The 17,937-nt window shown below is 45.0% G+C and overlaps 1 protein-coding gene across 1 annotated transcript in view; it reads left to right on the forward strand.

Moving 5' to 3' along the window:
- Positions 1 to 17,937, forward strand: part of FBLN1 (fibulin 1) — a 69,712-nt gene that overhangs the window by 28,608 nt on the left and 23,167 nt on the right. The window contains exons 3-12 of the mRNA XM_018564078.1: positions 2,048 to 2,183; positions 4,674 to 4,827; positions 7,856 to 7,918; positions 8,035 to 8,136; positions 9,303 to 9,440; positions 10,659 to 10,796; positions 11,024 to 11,167; positions 12,780 to 12,908; positions 14,925 to 15,050; positions 17,314 to 17,433. Of these exons, the coding sequence (XP_018419580.1) occupies positions 2,048 to 2,183; positions 4,674 to 4,827; positions 7,856 to 7,918; positions 8,035 to 8,136; positions 9,303 to 9,440; positions 10,659 to 10,796; positions 11,024 to 11,167; positions 12,780 to 12,908; positions 14,925 to 15,050; positions 17,314 to 17,433 (1,250 nt within the window). The remainder of the gene's footprint in view (positions 1 to 2,047; positions 2,184 to 4,673; positions 4,828 to 7,855; positions 7,919 to 8,034; positions 8,137 to 9,302; positions 9,441 to 10,658; positions 10,797 to 11,023; positions 11,168 to 12,779; positions 12,909 to 14,924; positions 15,051 to 17,313; positions 17,434 to 17,937) is intronic.

Consider the following 17,937-nt stretch of genomic DNA (forward strand, 5'->3'; position numbering starts at 1 on the left):
CCAGACGCAGTGTTCGACCCTAGGAAGTGCAGGCAGACAGGAGCATAAAAGAGACAAGCACTACAGATTGCAAGTCAAGATTCTCAAGAGGCCCTGTCACCTTTCCCATCCAGGACAAAGTAACAGGGTCTACTTAAAGCCCCCCTCCTTTTCCAACGCATTTATACTAGCCTTCACAGCTCTCCCCTGCCAGCCCTTCTTATATCTTATCAATAGGCTAGGTGACAGGGTCTCTTTCAAGGAAAACAACAGCTTTCCTGTTTTGCAGGTTTGCTGTACCATATTTCCCTTCTTGTATTACATATACAGGTTGGTAGATTCTATGTCTATATGTCAATGCCATCATTTAAGATTAGATATCAGACAATGAGCTATAAGAAGTGCTTTACTTTCAGTTATTACCCAGATGGTAGACTTCCTCTAAAGGGGAAGAAGGGAAAAGGCACAACCATCACAGTTATACAATACCACAAAGCAGGAAGATTGCGAATGCAAAAGCGGCCCCCTGGGGTTAGATTTATCGTTCGGCAAAATAGACTTCTGCCTAGAGGAGTCAGATGTAACTTTTTTTGTATAGTTATCTGACTATCTTCCTATAATCAGTTAAAACATGGTCATCCCATACAGGCTTATTTACACAGCTTGTATGCTTGTATGTGCATGTGTAAAATCAGAAACCCCTTTTCACATCAGCAACCCATCGATCATATCAAGAGTCACCCCTGTCACATCTCATCATTTCTCTCATCAGGAGCCTCCTTCATATTAGAGTTCCCCCTTCAAATCAGAGACTTGAGTCTCCCTTCACATCAAAGTTCTCAGTCTCCCCTTCACATCAGTGTCCTCAGTCCCCCCTTCACATCAATGTTCTCGGTGCCACCTTCACATCAATGTTCTCAGTCCCCCCTTCACATCAATGTTCTCAGTGCCACCTTCACCTCAATGTTCTCGGTGCCACCTTCACATCAATGTTCTCAGTGCCACCTTCACATCAGAGTCTTGAGTAGCCCCCTCACATCAATTTTCTCAGTGCCAACTTCACATCAGAGTCTTGAGTAGCCCCCTCACATCAGAGTCCTTAGTGCCACCTTCACATAATTTTTTTCCAGTGCCACCTTCACATCAGAGTCCTCAGTCCCTCTTCATATCAAAGTTCTCAGTTCCCCCTTCATTCCCTGAGTCCTCAGTCACACCCTCACATCAGAGTCCTCAGTCCCACCCTCACATCAGAGTCCTCAGTCCCACCTTCACATCAGAGTCCTCAGTCACACCCTCACATCAGAGTCCTCAGTCCCACCCTCACATCAGAGTCCTCAGTCCCACCTTCACATCAGAGTCCTCAGTCCCACCCTCACATCAGAGTCTTCAGTCCCACCTTCACATCAGAGTCATCAGTCCTACCCTCACATCAGAGTCCTCAGTCCCACCTTTATATCAGAGTCTTGATTTATCCCCTCACATCAGAGTCCTTAGCGCCACCTTTACATCAATGTTTTCAGTGGCACCATGACATTAGAATCCTCATTGCTACCTTCACATCAATGTTTTCAGTCCCCCCTTCACATCAATATTTTCAGTCCCCCCTTCACATCAGAGTCTTGAAACCCTCCTTCAAATTCACATCACAGTTGTCATTGCCACCTTCACATCAAAGTCCTACCATCACATTGGGAGCTGCAGCAGCATTGCAGAGGGTGAGAGGCAACGAAAGCCAGGATGGAGGTGAAAGCCATTGTTTTCTGAGTGGATCCCACCCTCCCCGTATTACATTATTAATTTATATGGTACTGGTGGCTGGCCTGCCTGCACCAAGGAAAGGCATGTTTCTGTGTGAGTATTTCAAGGCACCCGTGAGGAAGCCAGGAGGCACCAGGGTGCCACGACATCCTGCTTGAGACTGCTAAAGAGTGTCACTTGAGTGTCAACTCTGTCTGCTGACATCACATCCAAAATATGTTAAATGCGCATATAATCTTATGGGAACATTTCTGAAATGAATTGAATGGTCTGCTGACATAGTCTCTCCAATTTTCTGCTTTTTCCTTAGGATAACCCAAGAGCAATGTTGTATTAATCAGCTGGAGGAACTGCACTGTGCCACTGGCATCACCATCGCCAATGAGAAGGACTCCTGTGACATCAATGAGAAGGAAAATGTTACCTGTGAATCCAGGTTTGTGAAGGTGAGATGTCAAAAGGGTTTCCATTCTGCACAGCCTAACCAGTCCAGGTTTAAAGGATAACTACACACTTGTGTAATCGTCCTTTAACACAGGCTATGACTCTTCAACCAACTCAGGGCTCTGTAATACACCCGCCCGTTACCGCTATCCCACAATCCAGTGCTCTTATTGGCTGATGATTTAGAATTGCTGTGTCCCTCTAACTATAATCTGTCACTCAATCTGCTTATAGTTGTACCAAACACGCAGCTATTTCTTCTAAATTCATTGCTACATCATAGTGCCCCCTAGTGGACATACCAAAGAGGATCAGCGCAGAGCTCATACTGACCACTAGGAAGAATATTGGATGCAGTATAAAAAATTTTCATGTTTGCACATAAATGTGATCACTAGGTGGTGCGGATGCACTGCTGTTGAAGGATATGGGTACACTCTTTAATGCTAAGTTTACTTTTGCACCCATATTCAGGATTTAACATGAAACATGGTCATACTAGAAATAAATGGTAACCGCATAAATTTATAACCAGCCTTGGTAGCACGGTGCACATGGGAAGGCTTACAACAATACAAAACACAAAAAGAATCCCCAGCACACCTGCCAACATGGAGACTCATAAATAGAGTAGGACCACACTTCACAGAGGAGCCTTGACGGGGCAGTGTGGCTTCTACATATTTTTGGCCAAAGGTTTGTGCAGGCTAGCTGGCAGATGTCCTGGAGACATGACCATATTGCATTGTACTCTTGAGACGATCACCTGGCGCTCTTTCTTTAGTCTTCATTAACGTGGATTTCTAATTCTGGGTATCCCCCTATTTTGTAAAGAGCTGCCAGAACCGAGCCATCAAGCCAAATTGTTGCTCCTATTCAACTAGAGAAAGTTCCTGGCCTAGTGCCTCATCCCAACTCACCCTTGGGAGCTATTGTCTTTAGACAGCCGCAGCATCTGAACAGTGACCTCATAGGATAGGATGCAGTCACTATTAAACTGACAATTTCCTATCCGGGTCCTTCAATTTTTCAACCTTTTATTCATTGGATTTCAGTTCTTTTAATCATGAAAGTTGAACATCACATGTGGATGTTACCCAGGACAGTCTGCGGGCAAATGCAGTCTACCTTGGAATGCCTACTCCTCCAGACTGACACCCACTTTTTCTTTCGAAGCCCGTGGACGTGCATCTAAATAAACTTCCCCCTGTGAACAAAAAAAGTGAACCGTGAAATCACAGCACACAAAAACGTGCACAAGGGTGCAAGGTCCTTCCAAAGAAGGGACCTACTTCCCGACCCCCCGGGGCGCAAGGCTCCTGACAGGGGTTGAGATACTTTGGACCACCAACCCGAAGGCCGATGGTCCATTTCCTTTGGGGACCTGCCGAGACAGGTCCCCCATAGTACTTGGCAAGTGGGCTCTCCTGAAGAGAGACCCACCTCCTGGGCGGGAGGAGACAGAACCCCGTAGAGGGCACAGAATCTCCTCCCAGCGTCAGGAATAGGCCCCGAAGAAACCTGCACCTTTCGCATCTGTGGGTCAAATTTAAAAATAAAAAAGTGCCAAACGTGCATAGAGTGCATAAATAAATCTAAAGTGCCAGTGCACCACGCTGACAGGCCTTAGGGGCCGGAGTGCAAAAATATTGCCCCGGACTAGCCATAAGGCCTGTCCAAGAGGCGTTGTGCAGAAAAAGCAATATGGTGTGTGACCGAGTGCTACAGTGAGTCATGTGGGGTCCCATACCCAAGTGACTTTCTGAGCACCCCTGGGACGCCACCCCCAGGGGGCACAACACCACGGGCTTCTGCCGCCCCCGAACCCTTGAGCCAGACCAAGCTTCGCATCTGTTCAGTCAGAAAGCCATGTACTGAGCGGTTCCCCTCTCACAGGAAGCCGCCCCACACGCTCTTTCACTACAGCGAGTACTAAGTAACCATCCCCCGCAAGGACGGTTCTTTTCCCCACCGAAAACTGATAAGAACAGATACTACACTTGATCTTAGCCAAAAGGCCGAGAAGCGATCCACGCATCGGGGAATTTTGATATATTCATAACTCCACCCACTGGGCCACTTACTTCAGGACTGAGGGCTTTTCAGACGAGTACTGAGGCAGGATGCTGTGACATTTTTAGGAAGCTATGTACAGCACCCTGCCGGCCCCTCCCACCAGCCATCATCTGCCTGCATTGCATAGAGAAGCACAAAGACCCAGAGGTGACATCACTGGATCTATGATAAGGTATGTAATAAAAAACAGAAAGGTTTTGAACTGGAATTTTGTTGATGAGGTAAAAGGGAGGAACCAAGGAAGACAAAATACACACAGATTAAACTTCAGCTATAATGACTTCTGAAGGAATGCGTAAGATAACTCAAACGTCTTTCCTGCTGGTGGTTACTAACCCTTTATATTATACATAAGCTATAAAAGTTTAGCTATTAATAAATCAGACCTAACTTATTCCTGACTTGTGCTTCCTCAGAGATGCTGCAACTGCTGCTTGCTGGGCAGGACGGCCCAAGCGCAGGGCCAGAGCTGTGAGCAGAGCTTGTTCCTGGGTTACCAGTGCAGCCTTGTCTTCCGGGCCTGTTGTGTCAAAGGTCAAGATGGAGCCGATGCGCCCAACCACGATGAAGGTAAAATGGTCTTATTGCAAAACAATCAGAAATGAGCATTTAAATTCCACCTGGTTAGATTTACCCTCTCTGTTTGTTCAGGTGGCCATGGTCGCCTAGACAAAAGTGATGGGAAATCCAAAATTTTACCAGAAGAAGAGCTGAGGTGAAATCTTCCAATGGGGACACCGGCTCGGGTGACAACTGTCAAAGAGGGGAATCCTCACGTCATAAAAAATTTTCTTTCTCATATCCTGTTGCATTTCTGAGGCAGGAAGTGAATGTTAGAAATACAACAGCATATATTATGTCTTTTGAGCTGTAGATGGCGCTGTAGTTCAATGCTAGTCTATGCTAGTCTCTATGTTCATTCTCATCTATGATATATAGAGAAAGTTCTCTCTGTATGCTGTATTCTGATTTAATATTCGCCTAAGCAAGTACAACTTAATTCAGCATTCCTCAAGATCTCAGTGCTTCATCTAAACACATAACCAACATTGAAGGGAATATTTCCAATGGGACACAACTTTCTTTCTTCAACCTTAAAGGAGAACTATGAGGTGTGTGCTTTTCACTCACCTCATAGTTCTAGCCAACCTGTGACAGTCTCATGAGACTGTCACAGGTCGGCTCAGTAGATCGGGAAGTGAGCGAACACATACCGGCGTTCGCTCACCTCTCGATCTTGTCACAGCCCTCTGCCGTGACAGGGGAGGGGCTGGATTCCCCCCTCCCCGCTCCGATCCTACAGCGCTGACTGGCAGAACGGACGGGGCAGGGGGCGGGTACAGCTGGCTCTGCCTCTAGATAGGCAGAGCCAGCTGTCACTCACGCAGCTGGGGGATCCAGACATAATTGTCGGGATCCGTCTCAGCTGCGGCGTCTCAGTATACCGCGATCTGCAGCTCACGGTATACTGAGCTTAGGGTGACGGGAGGACGCTAGGTTGTGTCCTCCCGTTACCCTAAGACAGGGGTCAGCAACCTGCGGCTCCAGAGCCGCATGTGGCTCTTTCCTCCCTCTGCTGCGGCTCCCTGTCCAAGGGCGGAACTACCGCCGGGGGCCTTAGGCTGTGGGGGGGCCCAGTGAGGTCCGGTCAAGGGCACCCCCCCTGGTGGAATATGCGGCAGTGCATGGTCCCGGGGCCCCGCACTGCCAACGAGCTTATCAGCAAGGGGGCGGGTCCTGTGACTCACCTCCTCTCCCGGCCGCGTCCCTAGTAATAGGTGGCAGGAGAGAAGTGTGTGTCACATGCCCCACCCCCTGCAGTGCACACCATCTGGCTGGGGTGCTGGCTGGGAGGCTTGGCAGGTGAGTCCAAATGAGGAGCGGGGTGGGGGGTGTAAGTGTGCTGTTATTTAATTTAATTAGAAAAGTGGACTATAATGGGCAACATTACACTGTAATGTTGCTTATTATAAGGTTGCCTATTATAATCTATTTCTCTGATTAAATGATTAGACAGGGCCGCTGTTCTATCAAAGTTTGTGACTAGGTTGGAATATGGGATCAGTGATGTGGTCACACATTTGAATGTAATCCCGCCCAGTTTTTTGGCGGTGGAATGTGTGACCACCAATAGGTCAAGCATTCCAACGCTTTCTCAACTGTTCCAGGGCAGATCGGCATCGCAAATTGTTTGTGCAGGAGAACTGATCTGCCCTGAAACAGCTGTTTGGTCCTGAAATGTCACTTCTATACGATATTATGAGTGGGGTGGAATGTGAGATTGTACTCACAGAGTCGGATAGAAGTGACAGTTCAGGACCGAACAGCTGTTCCAGGGCAAATCAGTTCTCCCGCACATACGATTTGCGATGCCGATCTGCCCTGACAAAGCGTTGGAATGCTTGACCTATTGGCGGTTACACATTCTACCGCCAAAAAACTGGGCGGGATTACATTGAAATGTGTGACCACGTCACTGGTCACACATTGTAACGTAGTCACAAACTTCGATAAAACACCGCCATCAGGGGGGTACGGCCGGTACCCATGTGAGGGGTCTGGGCAGCCTGGGGGGCCTCATACATGACTATTAGCTGTAGCAGGGGCAGCATGGCAGAGGTGACAGGAGAGGGGGTGGAGGCGGCCCGGGCCCCAGCAGCAGCAGGTAAGAGGAGTTGGGAGGAGGTACAGGGAAAGGGACCCCGGCGACCAGCCCACCTGAGGCCCTGCAGAGCCCACCATAGAGAGTCTCAGATGGGCTGTGCAGGATCTATGGGTTGCTCTGTAGGGTCACTCTCAGGGGGGCTCTGCGGGGTCTCAGGTAAGCCCAGAGTCCAGTGCGTTACTAAGCCCACATATACCTATATACATGCTATACATAGCATAAAGGTAAAAAAACGATATACCGTGTTATCTTCATTTTAGATGTCAAAAGGGTTTTGTGGCTCCCTGTGTTTTCTTTTCTGTGGGAAACGGGTCCAAATGGCTCTTTGAGTGTTTAAGGTTGCTGACCCCTGCCCTAAGGAGAACTATGGGGAAAAGCCCTAACCCCATAGTTCTCCTTTAATCACTCTATCCAAAACTAAATAAAAAGTTTTAGCTATATATACACACATATATTTGCCACAATACACTTGCGGACAATGCCATCAAAGTCCCTGAAAGTTCCTATGCATCATGAATTTTCGAAAAGCCTTTTAGGGCTTGTTCACACAGAAAGCCCTACTTTCTGCGTTTGCAGTGGAACGGAACGCTGGAGAAGTTTTGCCACGCATCCGCTATCTCTGCGCCGGGAGTGTCGGATGAACGGATATCCTATATCCTATATTTTTGAAATGTTGTTTTGAACTGGTTGAAAAAATGACCATTTTTATACACACGCAGAGGGGAATTTATCACAACTGGAGTACACAGAATCTGGAGCAGCTTCTATGTTTCATTTTCAAAGTTTGACTGAACAAACTGAAAAGAGAAGCTGATTGGCTACTATGGGCAGCCTCTCCATATTCTGTCTGCTCCAGTTTTGATAAATTCCCTCTGCACAGTATATATTACTGAAACCAGGCAGATCTTGAGTCATGTTGTTTTATTTCCCCAGCTAACAACCCAACGAACTCCCATGCTAATGCTGACGACATCTTGATGGGCGATCGATGCAGAGGTAAGTGCGGTGCTGATATTTCAGAGTTGATCGCTCTATCGTTAACTGTCGATCTTTAGTTGAAAAGTCTTTTAGGAGTAAAAATTCTCTATGTGATACAAAGTTCTATGTTGCAGGGGGCGGACCTTGCAATCATCAGTGCAGAGACACCGGCAGCAGTGTGGTCTGTTCATGTTACGCTGGCTACAAACTCCAGCCAGATGGTTTTACATGTGAAGGTAACACATTTGCCTACTTGGTTTATATGTAATACATCTCAACTGTACAGCCCAAAAAAAAAGAAACAGATCCAACAGTTTAGCTTTCCAAAAAAAAAGGTCAAAAATCCTTACCTTTCCCTTCCTTTGCCTTCCTCTCCATTCCCTTTCCCTGGCTTCCATGTTTCTTTGCTCCCCTTTTATTTTCACTTCCTTTTTTCTTTTCTTTCCTTTTCTATTCTTTGTTTTCTTTTTCTATCCTTTCCATTTCCTTTCCATCCCATTGCTTTTTCTTTTTCCTTTCCCTTCCCTTATTTTTCTAACCTTTTCCTTTTTTTCTCTGTTCTAATCTTTTACCTTTGCTTTTCTTACCTTTCCCTTCCTTTAATTTCCTTTCTCTTCCTCTCCATATCCTTTTCCCTGGCTCCCATGTTCCTTTCCTCCCCTTTTATTCTCCTTTCCTTTCCATTCCCTTTATTTCAATTTCCTTTTTCTTTCTGTTTCCATCCCTTTGTTTTCTATTCCCTTTCTTTCCCCTTCCATTCCCTTTCCCTTGTCTAACCCTTCCCATCCCTTTTCTTTTCTTTTCTATTCTTTTTCTTCCTTTACCCCTTCCATTTTCTAACCGTTCCCAGCCATTCATTTTCTTTTCTATTCTTTTTCTTCCTTTACCCTTTCCCTTTTCTAACCCTTCCCAGTCCTTCATTTTCTTTTCTTTTCTATTCTCTTTCTTCCTTTACCCTTTCCCTTTTCTAACCCTTCCCAGCCCTTCATTTTCTTTTCTATTCCTTTTCTTCCTTTACCCTTTCCCTTTTCTAACCCTTCCCAGTCCTTAATTTTCTTTTCTATTCTTTTTCTTTCTTTACCCTTCCATTTTCTTTCGCTTTCTTTTCTATTCTTTCCAATCCTTTTCTGTCCTTTCCATTTCTTTTCCATCTCATTCCCTTTCATTTCCTTCCCTTACGTTTCTCTCCTTTCTTTTCCTTTTCCCCCTTTCTTTTCCTATCATTTCCCTTTCCTTTTCTTACCCTTTTATTTTCCATTCAATTTCCTTCCCTCTCCTTTACCTTTCTGTCAGGAAGTATAAAGTAGTTCACTATTTGAGCCGTAAACTTCTTCTGCAAACAATATAAAAATATTGGCAACTCTGGATAACTGTCAATCTTGTTGTATTATTTTGTCTTTAGATATCAATGAATGTATTTCCCAAACCCACAACTGTAAGGTTGGGCAGATCTGTATTAATCAGGTGGGATCTTTCCGCTGCCAGAGAGAGATCAATTGTGGCACAGGCTACGAACTTACTGAGGACAACAGCTGTAAAGGTACGGGGAGCTTATGGACTTTTCCTAGAGTGGAGCAGAAAGGTTCTCTTTAATAATAACAACATCCTTTATTTTTACCTGTAAATCCTACTAGTAACACACTTCCTGTCCAAGGATGACAAAGCTCACTTACTGTACTGTATCTATAAAGAAGAATTGTTGTCACCCTAGGATAAAACTACAAAACACCCACCGCCTCTGCTCCGTAATACAGAGGGAGGTGCTCTGTAATTCTCAGAGATCACTATAAATAGTGTATCTGATAAGACTGCAGTACAGGCAGAGAGCACAGGAACATATCAGCTGACAAGATTTCTGGCAGGATCAACATGTAATTTTTGCACTTGTTTAACAGGTATAACAAAACACAGTAAATTATAACAGATATAACAGGTATAACAGACTGAAAGGGAGCAAATAAGAGATGTTCATTGTTAGGGTGCCCATGCACTTTAAGGAGGGGCCTTATCTCTTATTGCCAAAGGGCTGCCTATATATGGCCAATTTTGCACTGGGATGCTTCTTTATTATCACAGTTGCCTATATGGTGCTAATTTTGTACTAGCATGCCTGTGTGTTGCCAGATGGGCACTGGTTTGCCCATGCAGTGCTGCTGTCTTTGAGAGTTTGTGACCAGAGTTTTGCTCTGTGGACTAGAGGTGAAACAGGACCAATGGTATATAAAAATATAGGTATATACCAGGGGTGTGCCCAGCATTTTTTACGCCTGAGGCAGCGGAGTGGGTGGGTGTAATAGTAGGCAGGCCTTTCACATCACCTCTCTAGCCAGGGTCCTGCCGAGTGACATTAATGGTTGTCAGGAGTCCAGCAGGATGCCAGGCCAGAGCATTCTGCTCAGCTCCTGGCAACCACTGATGTCATTGGTTGCCAGGAGCTGGGCAGGACACCAGCCAGAGCGTCCCAGATTGTTAAGTGCTGGGCGGGGAGATGTGTTTGGCATTTACACATCTCCCTGTCTGGCTCTTAGCAATCTGAGATGCTCTGGACGTAAAGGGGCGGCAGGCACACTGCAAACTTTGTGCAGCAGAGCAACCATGTCGCACTGCCTGCTGCCACCCCATGTGTCCCAAAATGATGCCACCTGACTCAATAGCTTCTTTATAGGGACAGCCCTGTATATACCAGAAATTGTGACTGAGTTAAGTGCAATATGGCCATCCTGACATTGTACCTAAAAAGTTGTATTCTAATTTTCAGATATTGATGAATGCTCAACAGGAACTCACAACTGTCTCCCCACCTTCAACTGCCAAAACACACCTGGCTCCTTCCGCTGCCGACCCAAGCTCCAGTGCAGTGCCGGCTTCATACAGGATGCACTTGGCAACTGCATTGGTAAGACAAGACACATGACACGTGTACCGGACACGTTATCTAACAGATGACACGAGATGGGTCACCTGTTTAAATGGGAGCCGCTGACAGTAAAGAGCTATGCCAGTTTCTGCTCTTAAACTGCAGAATGATGTTTTCATCCTCCAAATAGCACTGTGGCTACATGGAGATAATTACTTTTGGGTGAACCTATGCACAATAAAATTATTTTCTTTGTACCGATACAGATATCAATGAATGTTTGAGCCTGAATGCGCCATGTTCTCCAGGCCAGACCTGTATTAATACTGAGGGCTCCTACACATGTCAACGCCATGTGGTCAACTGCGGGCGGGGATACCACTTGAGTGCTGATGGGACAAAGTGTGAAGGTAAGTGCACTTCTACAATAATGTATTGGCTTTTTTTTGTGATGTTAGAGCATCTACATTGCTTTACTTATAATGACTGTTTGTAAGCTGCTTATATCAGGCTCCTGGAAAACATACTTAGAACTAAGAGAAGGAGCAGAGTAATGCATATCATAAGGCACTTGTGTCTAATGCAACAGGTTAAAAGAGGGTTTGTGGGTTGTTCAAGCTTTAGAACCTAAAGAAGAACTCCAGGCAGAAATGTTATTAACCCTTGCAGTGGGGGAAAAAAGGTTATACTCACCTGAGTTTCCGAGCCAGCCGGCTCTTAGACTGGTCACTTGAGCTTCTCCCCCTCTGCTGGAGCAGTCTAGGAGTCCGCGAGTCATCATGCCCAATAGAGTGTACTGGATGTGAGGACACCAAGGGTCATACCATCCACGCAGAGGAGGAGGAGACAGGCTGGAGGGAGCACTGCCAGCTTGGAGGATTGGGTAAGTATAACTTAACTTTTTTCACCCTACGCAAAAATGAGCAGTTATCCCTTGCAGTGTGGGGGTAGCTCCACCTTGTTATAACAGGTGGAGCTATTTTTAAAAATGATAATGTTGCAGTTTATTGGGACATTTCAGAGACTTATTCATCAAGACTTGTATAGTTATTTAAAGGTTCACTTTAAAGTAGCGGATCCCTTTTAAAAGGGTATTATCATTTAGCATTATGATATTGAAGCATAGTCTTGAGTTCAACTGAAATTGGGGACAAGAAATCTATTCTCAGTTGGGCCTTTTGTTTGAATACTTTGAATGTGAGAGGGCCAGCTACTCAGAAAATATAGCAATGCAAGGTCATTGTACTTATCCAGTATATAGCTGTATCTCTTTAGTGCACTACTACTCAATACAAATGAGTAAATTAAACGTGACTTTGTAGCTCATCAGGGGGGCGAGTTTGGAGCTGTGGCTATTTTACAACACACACAGGGACCATGGGGAACAAAAATAGCCACCCTCCAGAAGGAAGGACAGTGTCAGCAGTGGCGTCACAAGGGTGGTGCCCGGGTGACACCATTGGAGGGGTGACACCAAAATGACTCACAGTCATTTTGGTGTCACCCCCCTCAGAAAAGTCGGGCGCTCAGCACGAATAAGATACATTTTTTGTTAAGAGGGTACGTGAATGCCTTTTAAGAGTTTAGTGCCACTGTACAACAAGAAATAAAATATTCAGATAAAGAAGACACTGTTTAGGCCAAAGCTGGTCATGCTTGTGGCAAGTTGTTAAAACATTTGTACTTTCTATGCCATTATTTGTATGGATAAACCGCAAGGAGATGAGGTCTAAATTGCCCTTATCAAGCGCAGTGTAGAATTGTGATTGTTTTTTTGCTATAGTCAATGTACTGCCCAGATACCAATTCACAATGGACTGAATTCTTGTAGTTGAACAAACTTGTGGGTAGTTGATTGCTCAGTTTCTGGTGATTGCTGGTGATTGCAGAGTATTTATGATTTCTCGTGGCTCAAAAGTGTTCGAAGATTGACATGTGTATGGCTAACTTTGGCTATCTTTTTTTACCTTTCCATTCTGTTTGCATTCACCCTGTTGCATATAATCCTATTTTAATTCACAGATATGAATGAGTGTTCCAGCATTCAGAATCCCTGCGGAGAAGGACACACATGTTTGAATGTTCCTGGATCTTACCGGTGTGATTGCCGCGCAGGATTCCACTTTGACACCTTAAGCAGGTCATGTGCTGGTGAGTGCACCAGAACGAACAGAACTGGTACCCCTTCACCATGTACAGCAAAGAGGGACATTCATGTTTTGCAGTCACATTCTCAAAGATCTCTAGCTGCAGTGTTTAAGTAACTCAAATACACTCTGACTGTATATGTAGGCTAAGCATATGTAGGCTGATCTAGGCTAAGCAGTATTTGTAGACAAAGCTAAAGCTCACCTATGTGGAGCATGCCAAAAAACTGTTTTTTAGAAATACATCTGGCAACCACACAGTGCGGTTTCAGTTAAAGCTGAACTCCAGGCAAACAACTAAATACATGTATGGGAGATGTTTTACCTGCCAAGTGACTTGTACTTCTATCCATATATTCATAATATTTACACAGCTTCTCTATGAAACACAGCCCTGTCTGGCAGGACAGAACACCTGAATGTTCTCCCTTTTGCAGTTAAGTAACACTTACAGGTCTTGTCCCACCTCTAACCTGTGATTGGGCAGTGTAAGAAAAAGCAGCAAACTGACAAGCTCATCTTTATGCCACTCTCCTATCAGTATGCTCCTACCTGTTCACTAAAGCACAACTGACAGGGTTATTCACAAAAGGGTGAAGGGTTTGGAGAAGACAGGAGAAGTGAACAATCTGGGCCAAAATAGCTGATTTGGAAAAATTCCCCAATTCACCTAACTTTCCAGTTCAGCTATGTTGTCCTAGATTGTTCACTTCTCCTGCCTTCTCCAAACTCTTCACCCTTTTGTGAATAACCCTGTAAGTGTTTCCTTGTGCTGCCTCTCTCTCCCAGGGTAAGATCTGCTGTACAGGGAATGCAAGAGGCTGGCATCTGGTTAAATTCAGATACTTGCCTTGTTTGGATAAAACAAAAATAAATTATTAATCAGCTGTGATATCAATTGTGGGTAACTGTGGACATAGGGTTCTATATATGGAGGTTTTTCTGTTATATGATTATTTTTTTTCTCTATTGGTTGAACTTGATGGACGTGTGTCTTTTTTTCAACCTGACTAACTATGTGTATTTTATATCTACCTGGAGTTCATTTTTAAAGTGGAAATAGGGTACCAGTGATTTTCTGCCCACACTTTCCTAAAGCAACATAACACTAAGTGGTTACGTTGAGATCACATGTCAATAAGTGACAAATTCAGTATCTGGGTGGGATAGGTGCATAACACACTCAGGAATGCGCTGTGTGCCAAAACTTTGGGAGCCAAAATTTCTCTGGTCTAAAAACAACCTACCCAATGTTCAGAAGTCAAAAGCTATTGGTGCACTGCATAGAATGAAGGTGCTGCCAATCTTCATAGCACTGTACTGCAGACTTTATTTAGGTTAATGGCTTGGATGTCATTCCGCCCTGGAATTGACTGAGCTGAAGGTTTCAAATAGCTGAAGAAACCTCCCTCTATGATTAGGTGGAAAGATTACACTATATGACTCAATTTGTGTGGACCCCTGACCATCACACCTATACAGTATGAGCTTGCTTGATATCCAATTCCAAAACTATGGCCATAAATATAAAGTTGGCTTCCATATGCAGCTATAACAAGATTTTGGAGGGTGTCTGTGGGAATTTGTGCCCATTCAGCCAAAACAGCATTTGTGAGATCAGGTACTGATGTTGGATGAGGAGACATGGCTCACAATAAACATTCAAAATTGTTCCAAAGGTGTTTAGTAGAAGGTCATTGCTCTGTGCAGGCCACTTGAGTTCCTCCATAGCAAACTCAAATAAAACCATGTCTTTTTATAGCTGAGATTCTTCACCTGAACTCTTCATTTTCAGGTGAAAGAGGAGTATCCACATACTTTTTGCCATACAGTTAGACACCATGGAAATGGTGCCTTATCATATTTAATAGCTCTCCATGCAGTGCCCCTGATGGAGACTGAACTAAGCCTTGGCAGGCAAGTCCTAACCACCAAGTCACCATGCTGCTCACATTTGTAGGGTTGCTGCACATGATCTGCTGTTACTATCCTGTTCATTGCACTACTTTAATCTCTCCAGATATCAATGAGTGCCGTGGCTACTCCGGGCGTATCTGTGCCCACAAGTGTGAAAACACAGCTGGCTCTTTCTACTGCAGCTGCACCACCGGATTCCGGCTGGCTAGCGATGGCAGAAACTGTGAAGGTAAAACAATTGGATATTAAAAGACTTATGAGATTCATAACCCTTGAGGGAGCAAAACCGATAATGTTCACCCTGCCATAAGGATATCAGAAGTCAATGAGACATTCTGGGACATTACCAGAACACGAAGTTAGGTGCCTCCAGAAACCTTGATTGTTTACAATTGCAGCCAATCATTATCATAGAGGTAGATGCCAACAGGGCAGCCTTCAGAAATTTCGGGGCCCCTTACACGGCCTTAGGCCGGGCCCCCCCCCCCGCACCGCCATTTCCGTTTCATGTTCGTATCGTTCGTTTCATTTCAGCAAAATGACATGAAAAAATTTTTTTTTTTAATTGTCACTTTGCTGCAATTAAAATTTGTCCACAAAAATGCATACAGACGACCGCTAACGAATTTTGTCCAGAACACGATTTTTTCCGAAACGAATCGCACATGTCTACTGGACCCAGGGCTTAGGGTTAGTTCACACCATAAGCAGTGCATTCCAGTCTGACTCTGGCCAGAACGCACTGCCCACATTGCGGCCGGCTCACTTTTTTGCTGGGCTGGAGGGGACGTGGCGGTCCATTGATGTGAATGGCGCCGTAACCCAGCCCTCCGGCTGCAATGCGATCGCCCGCACAGGATCGCAAGGCATATTGTACCTGCAGTGCGTTCAAAATTGCAGCATTTTGACCACACCGGACCGCAGGCACAATTTGCCCTACGATCCCGTGCGAGCGATCGCATTGCAGCCGGAGGGTGTGGCTACGGCGCCATTCACTTCAATTGACCACCACGTCCCCTCCAGCCTGGCAAAAAAGTGAGTCGGCCACAATGCGATGCAAGTGGTGTGAACAGGCCCTAAAACGGTACCAAGAACACGGCTGCAGGTGCAGCCATATTCTTGGTATAACCATTTCCAGTGGAGGGCGTACAATTACGCCATCCCATGGGAAGTGGTTAAAAAAAACACACAGGCGCAATGATACAAACAAACATATCACACACTCATTTAAAAAAAAACCACACACAGCTTCATTTAAAAAAAAAAAAAAAAACACACTCTCACACCTATTAAAAGTAAAAATAGTTAATCAAAAAATGTCCCCCTCTCCTTCTTACCTTAGTTGCAGGAAGGGGGGCTGCATCCCCTGGGTCCAGTGTGGCACTTGGGGATTATCCTGGTCTGGTGGTCGAGTGAAGGATCAGTGTGCTCTGCACTCTGGCTGGTGCACTGGTGCAGACCATACTGATCGATCCCTACTAAATCAGCGGCGGCACCACGAGGGAGCGATCAGTATGAGCTGCATCAGCAAGAGATGCAGCTCATACTGATTTCCCTCTGGACCACCAGGGATCTATTTCCATTTAATATATTGCCAGTTCGGCAATATATTAAATGTAATGTGGGCACTTGCCAGGTTTAAAGATGGCCGCCGCTGCTCGCGGCAGCCATGTTTAAAAACCTAATGTGCAGAGGAAACCCCCTGGGGACAACGGAGGACCGTACAGAGCACCTCAGGTGAGGATAGGAAGAGTACGGGCCCCGGCTTCCTCCGGTGCTGCGGGGGCCCGGTTGCCTCCACCTCCCGCTGGGCACCTGTATGGCCATCCGCCGATACACATGTAAGGTGCTCGGGCCCCTAAGGCTGCCCGGGCCCCTTACATGGCTATCGGCGGTACCCCCCTGACGGCGGCCCTGGATGCTAATACTTGTTAGAAAATCTTCCTGTGAGAAGGCCGGATCCTTTACATATCTGTGTAGAGGAAGGAAAATACCACCAGGGTACCGCTGTCAGAATCGGTACAGAACTCTGACTTGTCCCAGTGAACCAATGGTTTCCAGGTATCTCCATGGCTGTTGTGAACAGCCTACAGTCGCACTAACAGAGAGTCTGTTCTAATAAGAAATACAGAGAATTTTGTATTTTTTTATTTATATAACAAAAAGGCCATGAATACAATACTGACATTTTTAAATTACATTGTAGCTTCCTCAACTGTGACAATGAAAAATATTACACTCAGTATTGTAAATCTGTTATATGTCAATGTCATTCACCAATCTAAAGAACTTGATAATCAATGCTGTATCTATTTTAGTTGTTGTCAGCCAGTCACAAAACTGTATCATGGACAAGGTTGTTATGAGACAACCTGTGTATTTCTCAAGGGACTACTTAGCTTGAAACAAGGGGATGGATTGTGCAATATATGCAGTGTATGTATGGAGAAAAAGATGTCGATAACTAATTGTAATTGTTCATTGTGCTTTAGATGTGGATGAATGCCACAGCAACCCTTGCAGTCAGGAATGTGCCAACGTTTATGGTTCGTACCAGTGTTACTGCCGCCGGGGCTACCAATTGAGTGATGTGGATGGGGTCACCTGTGAAGGTAAGATACTGTGTGTTTGCCTGAAGCTTTGGGGTTTATTTATAAAAATTCCTATACTTATCACTGCCATCTAGGGGCACTAGTGCCATGCCAACAGCATTCACCCGGCTATACACTGAGCAGAACTTTAATAAATTAACCCATTTGTGTCTTTTCAGAGCCTTTATTGGTCAGGCTGGTTCATAAGGGTAGATGCTGTCAATACAGCTGGCACCTCTACAAAAGTTACTGAGCTGAGGGCTATACAGTAGACATGTGTGATTCATTTCGGAAAAATTTGTTTTTTGGACAAATTTTCGTTATTCGGAGATTCGGATGTGTCTGAATTTCCGAATAACAGAAATGAGGAATGAAAACGAATCAGAATTTCCAAAAATGAAATTTCGGATGAAATTCGTTAGCGGTAGTCTGTACGGATTTTTCGAACAAATTTTTTGCCAGTGCACATGTCTACTATACAGTCAATAAAGTGTATCTAAAGCCACTTTTTCTTTTGGATAGAGG

The sequence above is a fragment of the Nanorana parkeri genome, unplaced genomic scaffold, assembly GCF_000935625.1.
Source record: "Nanorana parkeri isolate BGI_ZX_2015 unplaced genomic scaffold, ASM93562v1 scaffold720, whole genome shotgun sequence".
Classification (NCBI taxonomy): domain Eukaryota; kingdom Metazoa; phylum Chordata; class Amphibia; order Anura; family Dicroglossidae; genus Nanorana; species Nanorana parkeri.